The 21,082-nt window shown below is 39.1% G+C and overlaps 2 protein-coding genes across 3 annotated transcripts in view; one reads left to right on the plus strand and one right to left on the minus strand.

The window, feature by feature from the left end:
• The first annotated feature begins 1,776 nt into the window (after window positions 1–1,776).
• Window positions 1,777–21,082, plus strand: part of ALDH1L1 (aldehyde dehydrogenase 1 family member L1) — an 83,884-nt gene continuing 64,578 nt past the window's right edge. Inside the window, exons 1-2 of one of the 2 annotated variants that reach the window (XM_056804713.1) lie at window positions 1,777–2,622; window positions 5,632–5,685. The gene's annotated coding sequence lies outside the window, so the exon portion shown is untranslated. The remainder of the gene's footprint in view (window positions 2,623–5,631; window positions 5,686–21,082) is intronic. The other variant, XM_056804714.1, reaches the window with a different exon arrangement.
• Window positions 7,205–8,459, minus strand: LOC103092989 (heat shock factor-binding protein 1-like). Its single transcript, XM_056804715.1, has one exon. It carries the CDS (start codon window positions 8,442–8,444, stop codon window positions 8,148–8,150), a length of 297 nt encoding a protein of 98 aa, XP_056660693.1. The 5' UTR covers window positions 8,445–8,459; the 3' UTR covers window positions 7,205–8,147.

A 21,082-nucleotide genomic window follows, 5' to 3' on the forward strand; every position in this document is an offset into this window, starting at 1 on the left:
GCATCCTGAGATCATGGCTCACTTGTTTTAGTGACCCTGCTCTGAGTTTTAAACCTCTGTTGGAGCTGTTAGATTCTTTCCTCTGGATTCAGAAGAATCTGAGGTCACAAGGAATATGAGTATTAAAAAAAAAAAGCACTGGGGGCAGCTAAGTGGCTCAGTGGATTGAGGGCTAGGCCTAGAGACCAGAGATCCTGGGTTCAAATCTGACCCAGATACTTCCTAGCTGTGTGACCCTGAACAAGTCATTTGATCCCCTTTGTTTAGCCCTTAACACTTTTCTGCCTTGAAATTGATTGTCAGTAATGGTTCTAAGATAAAAGTAAGAGGTTGGTTGGTTTGTTTTTTAAATGAGAGAGTAGCCCTAATAATAACTGACATTCAGAGATGACTTTAAAGTTGTCAAAGCAGTTCTTCTCTCCTCTCTCATTGGAGCCCCTTAACAACTCTGTGAGGTAGATGCTATAGGTACTATTTATTCCCTTCTTACAGATGAGGAAGCTGAGACCCAAGAGTCCTTTTTTGCTATGGTCACACTACGAGTGAGTAGTGGGACTAGGGTCTGAACCAGGTCTTTCCTGAGATTCCACCACCAAACCCTCCCTAGATAAGAGTTTAAGTCAATTCTAGTTCTCAACATGTATAACTGTGAAATGGGTCATGTAACATTCTTAAAAAAAAACTGTCTTTATTGAGCTCAAGAAGAATAACATAAAGTTCCCTACTGACTAAAAACTTAGAGTATAACAATGAGGCTCAGATAGAAACATAAATGATTGCAATACTAATTATTATTGAATAAATGCCATAGGAAGGAAACTGATGTAAGAGAAAAAGCACAGGACATATGAATTTGGGACAAATCACTCACTTATGTGCCTCAGTTTCCTTTTTTGCAAAATGGAGATAGTATCATCTGCTGTACCCACCCAATTTGGTTGTGAGGATCAAAGGACTTGATGGATGTAACGTGCTGGTTATGTAAAAGTACTTGTCAATTTGCAAGAATCCAAACCAGATAATTCCCAGATCTGAGCTCTTAGCCCTGCTCCTTGCCCAGTCTCCCCTCCTCTCAGAGCTCTAATATTGCCTTCCCATTTAGGGAGCATTTAAAAGCATTTCCACATCCATTATCTTCCTTGATTCTCACAAGCCTGGGAAAGTTTGGAGAGGTGTTATTATCTCCACCTGGAAAATAAGGAAATTGTGGCCCTGAGAGGGCGAAGTGATTTGTCTAATGGCACACACTGAGTTAAGAGCAGACTCCAGACTCAAAATAATAATGATAATGATGATGGTGACAGCAGCGAGTAGTAGGAGATGTCAGACGTGCAGAGTAAAATAAGCAGCACCAGGAGAACAAGGTACACCGTAACCAGAAAAGAGGAAAGCTCAGCTTTGGGTTGGATGGAGAATGGGCCAGATGGGGCCAGGTGTGTGGCCACCATCTCTGCACATCGATGTGTAAGAGGAAAACAAGGGGGAGAAAGGCATTAGAACTCTGATCGAGCACTGATGGTGAGAACTATCCCCAGATTCCCCACATCAGTTTTTCTGCCACTCAATCCCAAATCTGACCAGTTCAGGAAAAAATCCTAATACCTCCCAGAGGTTTGCTTAACAGCTGGGAAGGAGAGCTGGAGTTAGAAGAAAATTCCCTAGTTTACTATTTACTAACTGTGTGACTTTGAACATGGAACATGTCATTAGCTCAACCTTGCTGGACCTCAATTTCTTCCTCTTTAAATAGAGAGAATATTTTCATCAATTTGCATTTATTAAGAGCCTCCCGTTTGTCAGGCACTGTGCTAAGCTTATCTCCCGGGGCTGCTTAGGAGGAAAGCCTTTTACGAGATTTTCCCATGGTACACAGGTGATCTCCAGAGTCCTAGTACCGTTAGCTTTAAGCTTTTGTTTTGGAGTTATTCCCTTTAAGGCGCTGAGACTTTGGGGACACCGTGTAGAAATGCCATGAAGTATTGGGATTTAGGACAATGTGCTCCTTCTCCCAGGGTGGGAAGCAGAGGGAGTGGATAAAAGGGAAAACCACGGAGAACTGGTGGCAGCCTCTTAAGAATTATGCAGATCAAGACCTTCATTTTATAAGAGTCCCAGAGGAGGGAAGTAACTAGTCCAAAGACACTTTGTCAAGTGAATTCAGGGTTCGCTGGCAAGCCTGTGGTTGAGCTGAGGCTCAAACCCTAGACTTCTGCCTGCAAGTTCGAAGCTTTTTTTTTTTCCAATAGTCTTCCTTCCCCTCCTCCTGAATGCCTACAGGCGAAAAAAAAAAGAAAAAAAGGAAAAAAAAAGACAGGAAAGCTCTCGGTTTCCCCACTGAGGTCTAAGGCGCCCTTCTACTAAGGTTAAGATTTAACTACCTATAAAAGGAGCCTGGAATTCTGGCTAGCGCTGCCACAGAGTTTATAAATAGACTCCACCCCCAACCACCCACCTCCCCTTTGCCAGCCCATCCACAATTCCCTGGGCGGCTGGGGAAAAGGCACTTCGGGGCTTCTCTGGAGTGAGGACCCTAACGGTGGGAGTGACAGTGGTCCCTGGCAGCCTCGGACCCCCCGACCTCGGCGCCTGCCCTACAGAAGACGTCAACCCCCAGCCCTCCAGGTGAGTGCAGACGCCGCCCCCGCCCCCGCCCCCCTCCCCTGACTCAAACCCATCTCTCAGAATCACTGAGAGAAGCGCCTCGTGGGAAGGCGGAAATGGCGCTGGGGAGAGAAAGTATCCTCTTTTCATAGTTTTCTTCCCTTTTCCCGGATTCCCAACGCTGTCGCTTCTCTCCTGTCCGCTGCCAATATAAAGAAACAAGTGCTTGGCTTTTTGTAATGGAAATAGATTGGATTTGGAGTTAGAGAACCAAGACTCCTTCTTGAGCCCTCAGTGTTCTCATCTGTAAAATGAAGATTTTTGGAATAACTACAAGGTTTTGTCTGTCCCTAAATTCTCTGGTTCTTCTCTTTCTCCTTCAAGATTCAGTTCAATTGCCTCCGACTGGAAGGCTCTGCTCATCCCTCCCACTTTGATCCCAATTCCTATTCCCACCCCATAAAAATGGTCCCTTTTCCTCCTATGTTCCCAGAGCACTTTCTCATCTTCACTCCCATGCCTCTGGGCTGGGGTTTGCTTTATGTCTGTGTGTGTATGCGAGCCACCCTTACCAGACGAGAGCCTCCTCACCGGCAAGGACTCAGTTTTTCATATTTTCATTCCCATATCCCTGATTATGTGAGATCATCATCACCATTCTTGTTTTGCTTGGTGTGGATCTAAGATTTCATTGGTTGAGAGTATTGGTTCTTGAAGTGTGATCCAAGGACCTTTGGGGTTCCAAAGACTCCCAAGACGTCCGTGAGGTAAAATGTTCTTAATTTTCTTTTCTTAGAAAAAGTTTTTTCTTAATTAAAAAATGTTTCATTTTCTTAAGAAAATTTCTATTTTTTAATAATGTTATATATATATAATATAAATATATATATATATAATAATAATAATTTTAAAATGTTTTCATTTCTAATATCAGTAATTTTCAAGAGTATAAAGGGATCCTGATAAAAAGAGAAAAAACTGTGAGAACCACTTGTGTAAGAGAATTTCTGATAAGGAAAGTCAGGCCAATACTAGTAAGCATCTTATAGTTTTAGTTGCCTGGGGTGCAGAAGGGTTAAGTGATTTGTCATAGAATCATCCAACCTATATGGGGCTGAGACAGGATTTGAATACAAGACTCGTTGAATTTCTCTACCTACCAGTATTACAGTATTAATACACACTCAAATAAAAATTTATGGTTTACATAAGACTCTTTCCTCACAGCAAACCTTGAGACTGGTTGTTTTAAGTATTTTGATCCACATTTTATAGATAAGGAAACAGATTGAGAGACAGGAAGTTATTTGCCCACACTCAGTGGGTAAGATTTGAACTTAAGTCTAATGGTCTTTCCAATATGCCTCCCTGTCTCTGAGATGGAAGGGACCTCAGAAGTCATCCAATCCAGGCTCCTTGTTTTATAGAAGAGGAAACTGAGACCCAGAAAGGTTAAATGGGGAGTCTAAATGCATAAGGCATAATAAGTAGCAGAGATGGAATTTGAACCCAGTGCTTTGACTACAGATCCAACCCAAGACCAAAAGGCCAGGCTTAAATCCTAGTTTCCAAGATGAGTGTTTCTTCTCTTCCTACTCTATTCTAACAGCTTTGGAGTCATCTAGTTCAAGTCTTGGATTTTAAGATAAGGAATCTGAGGTTCAGAGAAATCAGCCAAAGATCACACAATAAGTTAGTGGCATACTGCTATGACTGGTATGTCTCCTGCTTCCCAGGCCAGTGCTTTTTTCACAGTTTCACAATACTTCTGGAAAGTTTGTTCCAATAAACCACTGAAGAAGTATCTTTGAACGAGAATAAAACAGCCCTGTGTTTTCTTGACCCTTTGCAGTTCCACTTGGAAGGGAGCCATGTCCGGAACATTGTTTAGGGAAATCCCTTTTTTCCTGATTGGCCAAATGCCTGGAAGGTCTTGGGCCAGGGTCTTTTCTGATTGGAAGAAAGAAATAGTATTACAGGAAGGGACGGTCTACAGTAGAGATTCTTAACCTTTTCTGTCTTGCAGATCCCTTCATCAGTCAGGGGAATCCTTTGGACACATCTCAGAAAAAAGAAAGTCTTTTAAAGCATAAAATAAAATATAAAGTGTCCCCAAAGTCTCAGTACAGTTGTGACACCCTGCTTAAAGGATTACAAAGGAAACCTACAGGACACTATAAATCTATAAGTTATGAAACTGTAAAGACCATATTGAAATACAGATATCAAAATAGTTTCTTTACAAGTTCATGAATCCCACGTTAAGAACTCCTGAATGAGTTCCAGTTTCCCTAGACATTAACAAGGATGATCCAGATAGTGAAAAGGGAAGAAATGGTGGGAGAATTTAGATGCAAAGGAGTTGGAATCAAATTTCAGCCTTAGGCAATAAATATTATTGAATTTGACATGATTTCATTTGATCTTCAAAACATCCCAGTGAGGAATGTTGTTCAGAGCAACTGTTGTTTCCTAGCTGCATGAACTTGGGCAAGTCACTTAATTCCAACTGTCTAGCCCTTACCACTGGATACTTAGTATCAATTCTAAGACAGAAGACACATTGGCTGAGGGAATTTCTTCACCTGGGAGTTCCCTATGCCAACAGAGTCCCAAGGCCAGTCCCTATCTCTGCTTTTTATTTTTCCTAATCTCTTCTCTGGCTCTGTGTGTGTGTGTGTGTGTGTGTGTGTGTGTGTGTGTGTGTGTGTGTGTGTGTGTGTGAATTAGAAGCTTTATTGTGATAATCCAATGTATTTTTCCTTATAGTATTTTCCTCGTATTTGTGGGATGGATTCTGCTGGCATTTGTCATCATTTTGTCCCTTGTTTCTTTTCTACTAAACATTTAAAAAACAAATCCAGTTCCATGACTTGGTAGCTATCTATTAGACAGGGCTATTCTTTCCCTTTGTTAATTCAATGTTTTTTTCCTCACCTTGAATAAACTGAAAGACACATTACCCTAGACTTAAGGTGACTAACTTAAGAAGGTAAGTTTTTTTTTTAAGAATTATTCTTATTTTTACAGAGGGAGAAACTGAGGTTCAGACCAAGGTGATAGGAATTGCCCAGTCATAAACTAGTAAGTATCCAAAATTAAATCCAGGTATCACTCCAAATTCAATGCTTCCTTCCTCCACCCTCCCCAACATCAGAACTGCCTTTTTAGTAGGCTAGTTGCTTAACCTTAAATTCCACATCTCAGTTTCTTCCTCATTAAAAGGGAGGTGGAGGGAGTGGGCTAAAGACCCTCCTTTCAGCAAGCCTTTCCTGATTCCCCCTTAATTCTGGTCCTCTCTCCCTCTCTCTCCCTTTTCCCAACCCCCCTCCCTCCTTCTCTCTGCTCTCTCTCTCCCTGTCTCTCTCTCTGTCTCTCTCCCTCCCCTCCTGCCTTTCCTTTTCTCTCCACCTCTCTCTCTTTCCTTCTCTCTTTTTTCCAGCTTATCTTGTATATAACTTATTTGTTAATAATTGTTTGCATATTTTCTCCTCCATTACACATAATTGCATTAATTGCCACACTGTCAGACACTTTTAGGCTAAGAGCTCCTTGAGGGCAGGGACTTTTACTTTTCTTTTCTCCAGTACTTAGCACCATGCCTGTGTAAGGGTTAACAAATTAAGAGATTTCTCAGTTAATTCTAATCTAATATCACCATCTTGAGTTCATATTATCTCGGCTCTTAATTTACACACAAGATCTCTCCCCAATAAATTCACAGGGAAGTTAGGCATTAAAAGGAACAAATGTTCCACAGATAAAGGTCCCACAGACACCATTCATGGTGAAAGCTTTGGGTCTTTTAGAAGTGCCCCTGATACCCCCACAACATTGTCAGAGCCAATAGAATTACAATTCGAATCAAACATCACAGATCTTGATGCCCCAGTATCTAGAAGACGATTATGTAATGTATTTTCTACTTTTAATGTCATGTGGTTCATTGCTATTCAGGGGAGAATGGACTGGAATGACTGGTGTAATTATATCAGTTTCTGGAAAATCAAATGTTTCAATCTTTGATTCCAGAGTCCTTTCTCCCCTCTCAGACCATCATAAATATCTGTGTGCACCTCTCCAAGATTCCTCTCATCAAAGAGGATTTACATTTTGTCCATTTTGTGGACGAGGCCTATTTTGGATATATTGTAACATGTCATTTGCCTCATTTTGATTATTGGTTCTATCATTATCATAATTTCTGAAATTGTTATTTCTGTAATTGTTTCTGTCGTTCTTATTTCTAGAATAGTTGTTGTTCCTAGAATAGTTTCCATTATTTTTTTTTAAATTTTGTAGCTTTATTTCATATATATATATAACAATACAATAAACTATCTGGTGGTACAGAAAATTTCTCCTACAATCACAAAATATTCACTTAAAAGTTCATTTCCAGGAAAAATGGTTCCCTCTACTTCTAGATCATCCTTCAGCTTATATTGACTTTGTTTTTGTTTTGCTTTTTTAACTCAAGATCAATCTGATGAATCAGTCATCTGGGTTTCCAATCTCTGTCCCTCACCTCTTGATAAAAAGAAAGGGATGTCATGATGAAAATGTTTGGTATTTTCCATTCCACCTATAATAAAACACAATTTTTCTTTAAAAAATCCAAGCTTACAATAAGGGCATTTATCAGTCAGTATGCAAGGATTCACAATGGCCGCTTGCTTTTTCTTCTAATTGACAAATGCTTTTTAAAGTCAGTAGCACAAGTAAATAGCAAGTAGGTTTTGAAACCTCCCTCATGTTCTTACAGTAAGCATTTTTGATATAACTGAAGACTGAAGTGTTACACCACATGAAATTCCAATCAGTGAATGCAATGCATCTTTATAGGTTATTTTCTGTCCTTGTTATTTGAGAGGAACTGAGATACTATTGTCACCATCCAAATCCTTTAGTGTATTAAAAAGTGGCAGTAGTTACAATCATTCAATTCCAGCTCCTTTCTGGGGCTTTTTATAGTAGATTCTTAAGTATAGTTCTCAATCTTGGAAACATAGCAATGACACAAATACAAAATGCTCAATTTTTTTTGTCTGCTTTAAAAATATGGTCAACATACCATTTATTTGTTATTAGTACAACAGTAATTTTGTGCTAAGGATTATGAACCGTTGACTCTAGGTACTTCAGTTCACAAAGAGAATCTGATAACAATTGAAAAAATTAATACATTTCTTTAAAAAAAAAACTTGTACCAATTTCTTTTTAAACTGAAATGACTACAAAAGGAATGACAAATGACTTGACAAAAAATGCACTAAAAATTTTGAAAATTTTAGCCAAGAGTAGTCAGAATTTCAGTTTACTAATATTTACACATTTTATGTCATATAGTCAAAGCTATCACATACAAGAAATCAAAAAATAAATCACCTTGAAACCTAACTAAACTGCATATTCTAGGTATACAAGCTCTATAATTTAAAAAAAAAAATGCTGCACACAGTAGTTAGTTGAAAAAATCTGTTCCTTCACCTCTTGGCTTGTGAAAAACGTTTTCAAGAGTTCACTCTAAATGATTAACAAAATCTTTAACTATTACGTGTAGTTGGTATTTTGTTTCCCCCTTCTATTTCTTCCACTCCTGCTTGGGTCATAAGGTCAGCGATGTTTTTCTCCAGATCACCAATGCGACTGCTCATATCATCAATTCGGCCAATTATCTGGTCTGACATGGTCTGAAATTTGTCTTGCATCTGTGGGAGAAGTGTATGAACAGTTTTGGGGTCTGTCTCTGCCATTGCTCTGGCTCCAGACTTCAGTAGGTTTCCCAACTCGTTTCTATGGCCAATGTGTGCTTGCACGGTAGGGTAGACACCAGTTTCCATTATTTCTAAAATTATTGAATACTTGAGTCCAGCTTCTGCAATTTAACATTGTGTCCCTTTTTCCCACATAAGTAACACATTGGTCTTTGGTTTGTAGATTCTTGCAAAGGGGCCAAAGCTATTCCATAATTTGTCTTTCTTTTTTTCAAGTTTTCCCTTTAATACTTTTATCTCCTTTCTTAAATACCGCCACTAAATCACTATCATCATCATCTTTCTTTTCATGCCCATTATACCCATTTACCCATTTACTTCCACTCTCCTTAATTCATCAAGGTCCATATTCATCCAGTTAGTACAGCTGGTTTTGAAATAGTCAACCACACTGCAACAATTTTTCACAAACTGCCTTCTCAATTGTCTAACATCCCTGTCTCTGGTCAAATCTAGGTCTATATATCTTCCTCCTAGTTCTATAAGTCTGTCCATGAACTGGGAAGGATTTTCACCCATCTCTTGTCTATGTTCCTTAAACTTTGTCCAGCTACCCGGTCTGTCAGAATATGCCCTCATGGCTTTGAGTACCGATTCCTTAGCTGGACACAATCTAGTGTAATCAGCTTCATTATTAAAATCCCATTTGGAGTCTTTTAGCAGCCAGTGAACTGCTCCTCTTCCCCAAATCTCATTAATAAGTGAGATAACCTTATCTTTCTCCCTTTCCATTAACAATTCCTCTAACAAATGTTCAAAATCAATCCAGGTTAGATCAAATTGTTGACAAATGCTTTTTAGCTTTTTGATAACAGCTATAGGCTCATCCACAAAAGAAATGTTGCTCCACTTAAATCCCTCAATATCCTGAGGAGTAAATGGTTTTTGATGTCTTATGGTAGCTAACTCTTCTTTAGGATTAAAGGTTGGTACTTCTCTTAAGGGGAATAGGAATATATATCGATTATTTCTTCTTGTTTCTTTCTCTTGGGTTTCTGCTTGAGCTGCCATGGAGTTGATGAAGGCAGTAGTAAAAGTAAGAGAGATGGTTTGATTAGAGTGAGAGATAGTTTCAGTAGGTAGAGAAATAATTTGGGCCATTTGAGAGATACAGTCTTCAAGGTATTCAACTCGATTCTCAATTAAGCTATCTTTCCATTATTTCTTCTTCTTAGAGAGAACTAGTTAAATTATTTGGTATATTTGAAGTAATCCTATCAGAAAAATATTCCCCCAAATGATAACAGTCTGAAAAAATCAGAAACTGGGAGCTATGACAGCTCATCAATACTCTCAGGGAATAGGAGTTGTTTGAGATAGGCTGGAACCTCCTCTTTCACTACATGTACCATAATTTCTAGCATCATATTGAATTGCCTGTAAAAATATAGTAACAGAAGATTAACAGATTAATCAAACTCCTACTTTCTTGCCAACTATTGTTAGGGTTAAATTAAGGAGTTTGGCAAAGTAAAGAGAGCAATTTAACAGAAACTTTGTTTAATTTAAGAAAGAAGTATGGACAGAAAGATAGAAAAGAAGAAAGCAATTATTAATCTTATACCCTATAAATATACCTAAAATTTCCTAAAACTCTCTCTTAACTGTCTTCTCAGGACAGTTTCTTCTGCCTGGCACACTAGGTCTAATCTACTCTACTCTATCTATCAATTATTCACTAACTACCTAACTCCTTAAAATAATAGACAGTATTGGTTCCAAGGTAGAAGAGCACTAAAGGCTAGGTAATTGGAGTTAAGGAACTTGCCTATAGTCACACAGCTAGGATGTATCTGAGGTTAGATTCAAATTCAAAACTTTCCATCTCAAGGCTTGGCTCTCTATCCACTGAGCCTCTTAGCTATTCTGTGATCATTTTTTAAACTTGCCTTCCCCTGCCCTCTCTCTGCTATTCCATTTGGGGAGAATAGGTGATAGTAAGCCTATACACTTAGATCTCTTATTTATCATTTTCAAAGGGCTTTTATACTTATCGTCATGGAATAACCACAACAGTCCTGAGTTGGACTGGGCAACCCAGTGAGATTTACTAGATAGAGAATGGGAGGAAATGAGTTCAAATAATCTACTTACTAACTTTATGCATTGCATCCCATCTCTGTATCTCTAGATCCAATCATAAATGATCAATCAGTAAATAAATATTTAGCACCTAATAGGTGCCAAACATTGTGCTGTGGGCTAGGAAACCAGAAGAAAACAAAAATGGGCCATGTCCTTAAGGATCTTATATTCTATTGGGGGACACCAAATGTATATAAGAAGGTATTGAGTGGATTTATGAATAGTGAATGGAAGGGAACCTTTAGACAGTACAGCTCCAGGGACAGGGTGACCCTCTTGCAGAAAGCAATGTTGAATCTGAGTCTTAAAGGAAACTAAGTGTTCTAAGAGGTAGAGAAAGTTTATTCCAGACACAGGAGGGCTCCAGTAAAAAAAAGGGGGGGGGGGCTGGGAGATGGGGCATTCTTTTTTTAAATTAAGTAATTAATTAGTTTGTTACATTCAAATTCCTAGGCATCTCCCTCTGTCACCAAGTCCCCTCCCCACACTAGAGCAGGCATTATTTGACAAAAAGATCTTTTGACAAATGATGCCTTCCCTAATGGAGAGATGGAGGGAGTTAACTGAGTATCATAATATTTCAAATGTCACAAACATGTAAATAATTTTTTAAAAGATATATGACTACATAAAACTATGTCTTGCTAGTTTCTGTTTATCAGTTCTCTCTGAAGGTGGACATGCACAAGTCATTCTTCGAGCATTTTTTTCTATCTGTTTTATTTTCTTGGTTCTGCTTGTTTCACGCTTCATAATTTCATGTAGGCCTTTAACCTGATTTTTAAAAATTAACCTGTTCATCATTTCTTACAGCACAGTAGTATTCCATCAAAGTCATCTACCACCATTTGTTTAGCCATTCCCCAGTTGATGGGCATTTCCTCAATATCCAGTTCTCTGCCACCACAAAGGGAGCTGCTGTAAATGTTTTAAGATATCTGATGTTCTTTTCCTTTTTCCTGATCACCTTAGGAATTCTCCTAACATTGGTATGGCTGAGTCAAGAAGGTAGACACAATTTTATAACTAGATGGAGCATTCCATATGAGAACAGTAAGCAGGCAAGTATGTCTGAATTCTAAGCTGATAGAGAAGAGTAAAGGATAAGATGCCTTGAAAGGTATAAGAAAGGACCAGGATGTGAAGAAGTTTTAATGCCAGAAGAAATTAGATATAGGAGGGAATAGAGAGTCTCTAGAGTCTATTAGTGGAAGAATAAAAAGTGACATGATCAGGGGAAAAATGGTTATCTGTAAAGAGTCCTTCCATGCCTCAATCAATGATCTTATCTCTAAATGGAGCAACTAGGTAGCTCAGTAGATAGAGCACTGGGTTTGGAATCACGATGACTCATCTTCCTGAATTCAAACCTGGACTCAGATTCTGTGTGACCCTAAGCAATCACTTAACTTAGTTTGCCTCGGTTCCCTCATCTGTAAAATGAGCTAGAAAAGAAAATGAAAAACCACTCCATTGTTTTGCCAGGAAAATCCAAAATGAGGTCATGAAGAATCGGACATGACTGAACAACAACAAAAAAAGGAAAAGAGCATTTTCTAGTTCAAAAATCTGCATGATCCCCATTTTACAGATGAAGGCTTACAGGGGTTAAATTATATCATAGCACCCTAGAATAGCAAACTCAGATATCATCTAATTCAGTGGTGTCAGACTCAAATAGAAATGGGGAACACTAAACAAACCATAACTGAGGATCCCTAAAGGTCACAGATTGACTTAGAAATCCACGGTATCTATGTTCAAGTATATTATTATTGTATTGAATATTTACCAATGGCATTTTAATCTGATTCAGGCCACATATATAGCATACCTCTGATCTAGTCCAGGAATTCTTCAAATATCTTTGAGTCCTGGATCCTTTGGTCTTCTAGGGAAACTGATGAACTCTCCAAAAAAAAAATGTTTTAAAAATAAAGTTCATAGATTCATAAGGAAAAGGTTGTTAAAATAAAAATGTAAGTTTTCCCCTTCTGAGTTAAATTTTACAGACTCCTTGAAATCAATCCATGAGGGAAGAACCTCTGGACCACTCTAATGTCTATGTTTTACAGATGAGGAAATCAAGATCCACAGAAGGGAAAACAAACACTCCACCAAGATCACAAATCCAATCAGTGTCAAAGACTCTTTAGACTCCTAGGATGCCTGAACCTGGGCAGGAAAATTGATTCTCTTTGTCCAGGCTGACATGGAACCTAATTTGAGAGAGAAAGAATGATATGAAGCCCCCACAAAGGGCTCTCTGGAGAGAGGAGAGACAGACTTTTGCACTGGCACACCCTTTGAGCACTCACTCTGAGGCTGTGCTGCACAATAAGAAGGAAGCCCTGATTAGGTTAGAACAGTGTGTGACTTGAGTAGACAATTCATGTCAAAGCAAGTGAGCTTGGAAAGAAGAATCAGGACTGAGAGTAAAATCCTCTGTGAGAGAGGAAATGTCCCTAGGAAGGGGACATCTTAATATTGCTCTTTTGTGGTTCAGTCATTTTTTAGTTGTGACTCCCGTGCCATTTATAAAGGTTTCTAATTTACAAAATGCTTTCCTTACCACAGTCCTTTGAAGTCAGTAGGGCTCATTTAACAAGTGAGGAAACTGAGGTCCATAAAGGTAAAGCAACTTGCTTATGGTCATGAAACTAGTGTCAAGACCAGGATTCGAACCCACTATATCACATATTGCTGTTTAGTTGTTTCAGTTATATCTAACTCTTTGTGATTCCATTTGGGGTTTTCTTGGTAACAATACTAGAGTAGTTTGCTATTTCTTTCTCTAGCTCATTTTACAGAGGAGGAACTGAGACAGAGTTAAGTGACTTGCCCAGGGTCACACATCAAATACCTGAGGCTACATTTGAACTTGGGTCTTCCTGACTCTAGATCTGGCAGTCTATCCATTGTACCATGACCCAAATAGCACTAGTAGCACCTGAGGATGACTCTCAAATTCCCCCTTCATTTCTTGACATTGAATTTTTCCATTTTTTGTCATCTTTTTCAACTTGACGAGTATGAGATTTCAGAGTTTTCAGATTCTGTATTTTCTGATTTCTGTAACAAATATTTTTCATATATTGATAGATTATGTTTCTTCTTTCGAGAAACATATTTTAATATCCTTTGACCCTACATAACATGGGAAATAATTTAACGTACACAGATATTTTTCAACAAAAAATGTCAATATCTATTATGTCCTCAGCCACCTTTGAAAAACTTTAGCTTTGGGGCAATTTGATTTCCATCTTTATATTTCAAAGCTACTTAGTGTTTTTTAAAGACACTGTGGCCAACTCCATTCTTTCCCAGAATCCTTTGGTTTATATTCCTGCACCATATAGTCAGCACTTCTCTGATTGCTGTGTGCCAAGCCAATCGGGGCTCTGGCTATTTTTCAACACATACACATTTATTTACTTCTATGTATATTGATAGGTGTACATACATCTATATAATATAGCTTTAACTGGTAACCCTACAGCACCTCTTCAATTCAAATTGTTTGCATTCACACTTCAATTTTTACAAAACAGCTTCTTAGACACCATTCTGCTGGCATGTAAGGGAAACTGTCTGATCTATGTTGGGATAAGGGCAGTTCTTATGCTAATGAATAAACTGCAATTCTAACCTCTTAGCTTTGGAATACTATTAAATGTGGCTCATAGATGACCTTGAGTTTTCGCTCACTCCCAAATAGAATTCTGGATTCTAAATTAAATATTCAAAACTCTTTTTATTGGTCAGATAACTAGCCCTCGCTCTGTGTTCTTTTTTTGTTCAGAATATTAAAAAAAAAAAAGGAATTGTGATGTATATGTTAAGAAAATCTCTTCCACAGGTCTTATTTATTTCCAAATATACATTTTGGAACAATTAGTTTGTAACAGGGACATTAATTCTATCAGAGTTCCAGAAAGCATTCTCCTACATTTCTGGAGTTTGACAAAAATTAAATGTAATTAAATTTGTAAACTAAGGAACTTCCCGTATGGAAATTTACTTCACTTATGCCGATCTGAAAGGAAACTAAAACTTAGAGTGTTCATTGCCTGAGACACTGAGAGGTCAGGTGACTTCTCCATACACATATAACTAGTGTGTGTGTTGCACAGGACTGCAAACCAGGTTTTCCAGACTCCAAGGCCATCGTTTTATCTATTATGCCATGTTATCTCTGATAGTTAAGTAAAAATATATTTGAAAAATGCATGAATTTTTCCATAACACCTTCAAACCCCAAGGTTCTGCGTCACTGAAAAGTGTACTATCCAATTGAATCTCTAATTCTTCTTAAAGTTTTTAAGATACAATAGTTTCTTCTTATAATGGATGTCATTATCCACTTTTTTCTTTACAAACTCAGCATATTAACATCTAATTAGCTTCCACGTCACCAACTAAATTTAAGATAGCTCTGTACCAGCTCTATTAAATGTGAAAAATGGGTATTTCATACCTCTTTCCTCTTTCTCCTCTAGGGAATCACAAGAGGCTCAAGGTGTTAGATTTAAATTAGCAAGGAAATGTAGTCCTTGGGCCCATTCCCCTGGCTTGGTCTAGAAATTAAAATGCACGGATTTTCTTAGTGGAAAAAAAAATGATTCCTTAATAAGAATAAACACAATATATGGTACCTGCTTTTTTGCATGAAAGGCAATGAGTGTCTAAGGCATAAGATCCCAATTCTGTGGCTACCTTCGGAATGACCTGAGTAAGGATTTATATACTCAAACTTTCAAGCAGAGTTTCAGCTTTGCAAAATGTCTGGATAACCCCCAAAGCATCCTTTGAATTTCTCCAAGAACAGCAGCCAGGTGCTGCAGAGTATTCATATAAGAATTCTGCCTCAACAGGTATTTTCTGGCATGTTATGTCATCATCGCTGCCCCTGTCTGTCTCAGTAAATGCCACAATCCACCTGTGTACACACCTGAAAAGAAAAAAAGCTTTGGTGTCTCCTGTCAAGAGAGTTCTCTGCTTACTCCCTCTAAAGAAGCTCGTTAATCTTTTCAACTCGCAGGCTCCATCCTTGCCAAACATGATTCTTTCTTCACCGCGGCTTAGGAGCGCACAAACAAAACTGCTGCATGGGCTGTGATCTCCTTTAGAAACACTGGGCAATCATTCAATTCCTTCTTTACATGTCAGATTATCTTTATTCCTATTTTAATCTCCTGAATGTAACCCTGGGGCTTCCGACATCATGACCGTACCAGACAGAAATGACATGCCAGTGCTCAGAAGAAGTCTTTACTATTGATTTTTCCCGCCTAGTCCCTTTTCTAAATGGTCCATTTTGTAATTATCTAATTATAGTCCAGCCTGTGCTGACTAGCTACCAAGGAGGATCTTTACTCCTAATTTGGGGTAAATGTTGAATTTCCTGGGATTTCAGCATTTGCCAAGGTGTTTCTGTTGCTGACCAACCTTGATCTACCTCTGGATTCAGCTCAACTCTACTGTATAAACTCATTTTTTTAAATTAACTCTTACCTTCTGTCTTAGAATTAATACTAAAGTATCAGTTCAAGGCAGAAGAGAGGTAAGGGCCAGGCAATTAGGACTAAGTGATTTGCCCAGGGTCACACATCAAGGAAGTGTCTGAGGCCAGTTTTGAACTCAGGAAGATGAGCCTGACACACTATCAAGCCATCCTGGTCAGTACAGATGCAACTGAGCAAAAGAGTCTCCTTGCCTAAACCTTATATATTTTTCTCCATCTCCTTCTATATTGACTTGTCCCCAACCTGAGCACCTCATACCTTCTTCCCTTCCTGTGCCTCTTCTTTTCACAGAAAGGGGCAACTCATTCAATCAATCTGTCAATCAATCAATTTTATAAAGCAGCTACTATGTGCCAGTCACTTGGATGAGCACAGGAGAGGCAGTAATTTAGACACAGATATTAATGACTTGAAAGAAGGATCATAGTGCAGTGGAAATGAAGCTGGATAGAGATACAGGGGGACCCCACTTAAGGAACACTGCAAGTCATTTAGCTCTATGTGCTTCAGTTTCTCTATCTGTTGAATGGGGATAAGAATAGCTTCACTATTTACCATAAAAGGTTGGAATAAAATAAAATGGATATGGGATCAATTTTTAGGTGACTCCTCTTAAGATAGTTAAAAGAATATTCAAGGAGGGGTCCATCTTTAACCAAGGGAATGTGCTTCCTTATTTTTTTTAAACCCTCACCCTCTATCTTAGAATCAGTACTTGGTATTGGCAGTAAGGGCTAGGCAATGAGGGTTAAGTGACTTGCCCAGGGTCACACAGCTAGGAAGTCTCTGAGGACACATTGGAACCCAGGACCTCCCATCTCCTAGCCTGGTCCTTTCCACTGAAATACCTAGTTGCCCCAAAAAGCACTTTCTAATGGTGGAATTTGAGGCACCATGACCAGCAGGGAGGGGAGATATTTAGGGATCTTCCTGATAGCCTTTAATCATTATGATACAATGGAAAGAACGTTGATGCAGAATCATAGGAACAAGGACTGGACCTGTGATTTCATTAATAAAGAGAACTGCCAGGTGAGGTTGCTCCCTCCTTCAATGCAACTTAGAGCAAATGCTTATTCAATGCTTACTGGTCAGCTAGGCATTGGGGAGACAGAGATGGAAGGTAGCACAGTCCCTGCCCAAAAGAAGGTTCTATTTACTGGAGGAAATAAACACAGGTACTTATAACACAAAGAGGCATTGGGATGGCCTCTAAGCCCAGAAGTCCTGGGTTCAAGAACCAGTTCATATATGACACATACCTGTTGTTTGATCCTGGGCAAGTCACCAAGGAGCCCCTCATTGCTCAGGGCTGGCAGTTCTCTAAGATGGTCAGTCCAAATTGGTAGAGAGAGTTTCTTCACCCTAAAAGTTCCTTTTCCTAGTTAAATTACAGATACACTCACATCGTGATACAAATGGGACAGACTATAAGGACAGCACTATAAGCAGACATGAATGTGAGGACTTCTAAAATTGGACTAAAGTTAGTGCAAAAAGGGGAACCATCTATCCAAGGACTATGATAACATCAATTATAAAGTGATTAAAATGAAGCTGGAAGTAGAGCAACTGTAAGGACCAATCTTGACCCCCCAAAAGAGAGGACGAAGTACTTTCCTCCATTTGGTGGAGAGGGTGGGTAGCTATGGATATGGAATGGCGTATACTAGGTTATATATCTGTTCCTTTTGCTTAACTGTTTTTCTGTTACAAGAGAAGACCCATTGGGTGGAGATGTGATCGCAATATTCTACAATGATTGTGTTTTAAAAATAAAAGGCATAAAAAATGTGTTTAAAAAAATGGAACTGAATTAGCATGTAGCCAACCCTAAGCAAGGTTTTGTGGGAGATAAGGACAGAAGAGGTTCTGATCTTCATGGAGTTTGCAGTCTATTTAAGCCTCCACACCAGACACAGAAAGTTATTCAAGAACAAACAGTATGGAAGATTTCTTGCAGGAGGTAGAACTTGGTTGTAAATGCAAATCACCCTGTGGCAAGCACCAGAGAGAAAGAACCTGGGCAAAGGGATCTGGTTTCAGGTCTATTTGGAACAGGAGCTGGGGAGTTTGAAAAGGAGTCAGCAGCAGAAAGTGCTGGATGCCTGAGCCATAGAACAGAATATCACCACTGTCTGCCACAAGGAAGTACCTTGAGCTAGCTCATCACCTGCATCCTTCCATAGACTTCTCTGCCCTTTTCCTCATCTCACATCCTCCAGAAGCTTTCCTCAACTATCTCCTCCCTCACCCCATCTGACATGAAGAGGTGACCCTTCCCCTTGCCAAGGCAAACTTCTCTACACACACTAGTGATCTCATCCTATCCTATTTCTCTAGCAGGCTGCCCCTTCTTTTATCTCTTCTCTCACACTAATCTTCAATCTCTTCCTATTTCTTGGTTCCTTCCCCATAGATGTCCATATCTCCCCTAGCCTTAAAAAACCCTTAATTTATACAGGCATCCCTGCTATATATTCTTGTATATCTCCTCTCCCCTTTTCAGCTAAATTCCTTAAGAAAGGAGCTTAAAGCTACACTTGAGCTTATGGACACCCTCCTTGACTTTTCTGCAGTCTTTGACCTGTCAATCACCCTCTCCTTCAGCATAATCTCTTCTCTCTAGGTTTTCCTATCTTTATTTTCTCCTAGTTCTCATGTCTGTGACTACCCTTCTTACTCTCCTTTGCTGGGCTTTTCTTCCTAAGCTGAGTCCTTGACCTCTTCTCTTTTCCCTCTATTCTCTCTCACTTTATAATCTCATCATCTCTTATGGATTTAATTGTTATCTCAATTTCTTATCTTAGGCATCTTGAAATCAATTTCCCATAGGATAGGCATTGCAAACTCAACATGTTCAAAAGAGAATTCATTCTCTTTCCCAAAAAATCCTCTTCTCCCCCGCCCCAATTCCCCAGAATTACCATCTTCCCAATCACCCAGGATTACAACTCTGGTATCCTATTTAACTCTTCACTTAAACTCTCCCCACATATGCATTCTGTTGTCAAATGTGGTTTTTTACCTTCTCGACATCTCTTGTCCACTCATACATACTTGTACAAGTCCTATTCATCTCTTACCTAGGCCATTTCAGTAGCCTTCTAACTGGTCTCACTAACGTAACTCTCTCCCAACTCCAATGCATCCTCCCCTCAGATGCTAAAGTGATTTTCCTAAAATACAGTTCCGACCATTTCATTCCCCTACTCAATAAATTCTGTGGTTCCCTATTACCTCAAAGATCAACCAATTCTTTTGTTTTGTTTTTTAATTTATTTTAAAATATTTTTCCATGTTTATTTGATTCATTTTCTTTCCCTCCCCTCTTCTCTATCCCCTCCCAGAGCCAACAAGCAATCCCACTGGTCAACCAATTCTTTTGAAAAGCATTTAAACCCCTTTAGACCATCTGACCCATTCTTATCTTTAACATTCTCTGATCTAAGTTACATTGATCTACTTGCTATTCCTCACATAGGAATATTCCTCACACTTCTCCCTACTGCATGCATTTCCACTGTCTCTTCTCATCCCTCTGTCCATTCCTAGAAAGTTCTCCCTCCTAACCTTTGGCTCTTAACTTCCTTGGTTTCCTTCAAGACCACAACAAACCCATCTTCTACAGGAAGCCTAACTCTCCTTACCTCTGTCCCCAAAGGACCTTCCCTCTGAGTTTACTTTCTAGACTGCATCTAATGTATATGTTTGTAGTTATCTCCATGGAATCTCCCCCTTAGAATGGGGGCTTTTTGATGGCAGGGCCAATGGTTTTGCTTTTTTATATACTTAGCTCAGTTCCTGGTGTATAAGAAGTGCTAAATAAGGCAGTTTGGAAGATGGGATGGATTAAAGCACAGTAGACTGACTTTAATTTTAGTGATGTTGACTTAGGGATACCCATGGGACATCCAGATGGACATAATCCACAGGCAGTTGCCAGGACTGGGCTATGAAAAGACAGGCATGCTATTTCACTACAAATCAAGTTGTGTGTTAGTTCAACTGTTTTGGAAAGCATGTTGGAATTCATAAAGGAATAATTAAATTATTCATGCCATTTAACACATAAACCCCCCAGCAAAAAAGACTTTCCTATACAAAAACAATCAGGATTATGCTGTATGGGGTGTTCTGGGAGACAAGCACCTCTAGCATGAGGGCTTGTCAAGTTCAAGGCTGCCCATCACCTTGGTGTCCATGTGGCACTCAACTCTCACCTGTGCTCCAAGAAGCTGTAACTTGTTCAACAGCCCAGTAAAACTGTCTTAGCAGATGGCTTAAACCAGATTGAGGTTAACCAATGGGCCTCGCACCTATCAGTGAGTTAGAGAGATGTCTACCCCAAGCATGTGAAGACTTTCCCTGGTGGAATGGATGGATATGAGCAATTTGTTACAATGGCCGTGAAGGCAGCTGAAGTAGTTGCTGCAGAGTATTTAGAGCTCAGTGAGCCATTAAAGATGCCGAGGTCAGCCACTGCATCCTGGACCATTGTTCATCATCTTGACTTTTGTCTTACCACTGGACTTCAGTGACTGGAAAAGGCTGAAAACTGTGCAATTCTGCCTCACTTCAATCCAATTCACAAGTGTGTCTTCGGTCCTTTTTGAAAATGAAGGACAAACCAAACAACACAATAGCTAAAAGGCAGAGGCAGCTGGGTGGTCTATTGAATAGAGTACTGAGCCTAGAGACAAAAAGACCTGAGCCCAAAAGTCTCCTTAGATAATCACCAGCTCTGTAAGCCTAGTCAAGTCAGTTAAGCTCCATCTGCTTCAGTTCCCTCATCTGTAGCAAGGGGATGATAATAATAGCACCTACCTCATAGGGTTCTTGTGAGAATTAAATGAGATAATATATGTAAAGCACTTAGTATAGTGCCTGCATATATATATATATGTATATATATATATATATATATGTATGTTAGGTATTTAATAAATGTTTCCTTCCTTTGCTCCTAAAAGCTGGAAAGAAAAACGTACCTAATAATTGAATGAATGAATAAATGAAGAATGACTAAATGAATTGTGGTATATGAATGTACTGCAATAAGGGATGATGGAGATGAAGAATTCAGTGAAC

Source organism: Monodelphis domestica, chromosome 7, assembly GCF_027887165.1.
Source record: "Monodelphis domestica isolate mMonDom1 chromosome 7, mMonDom1.pri, whole genome shotgun sequence".
NCBI classification, from domain to species: domain Eukaryota; kingdom Metazoa; phylum Chordata; class Mammalia; order Didelphimorphia; family Didelphidae; genus Monodelphis; species Monodelphis domestica.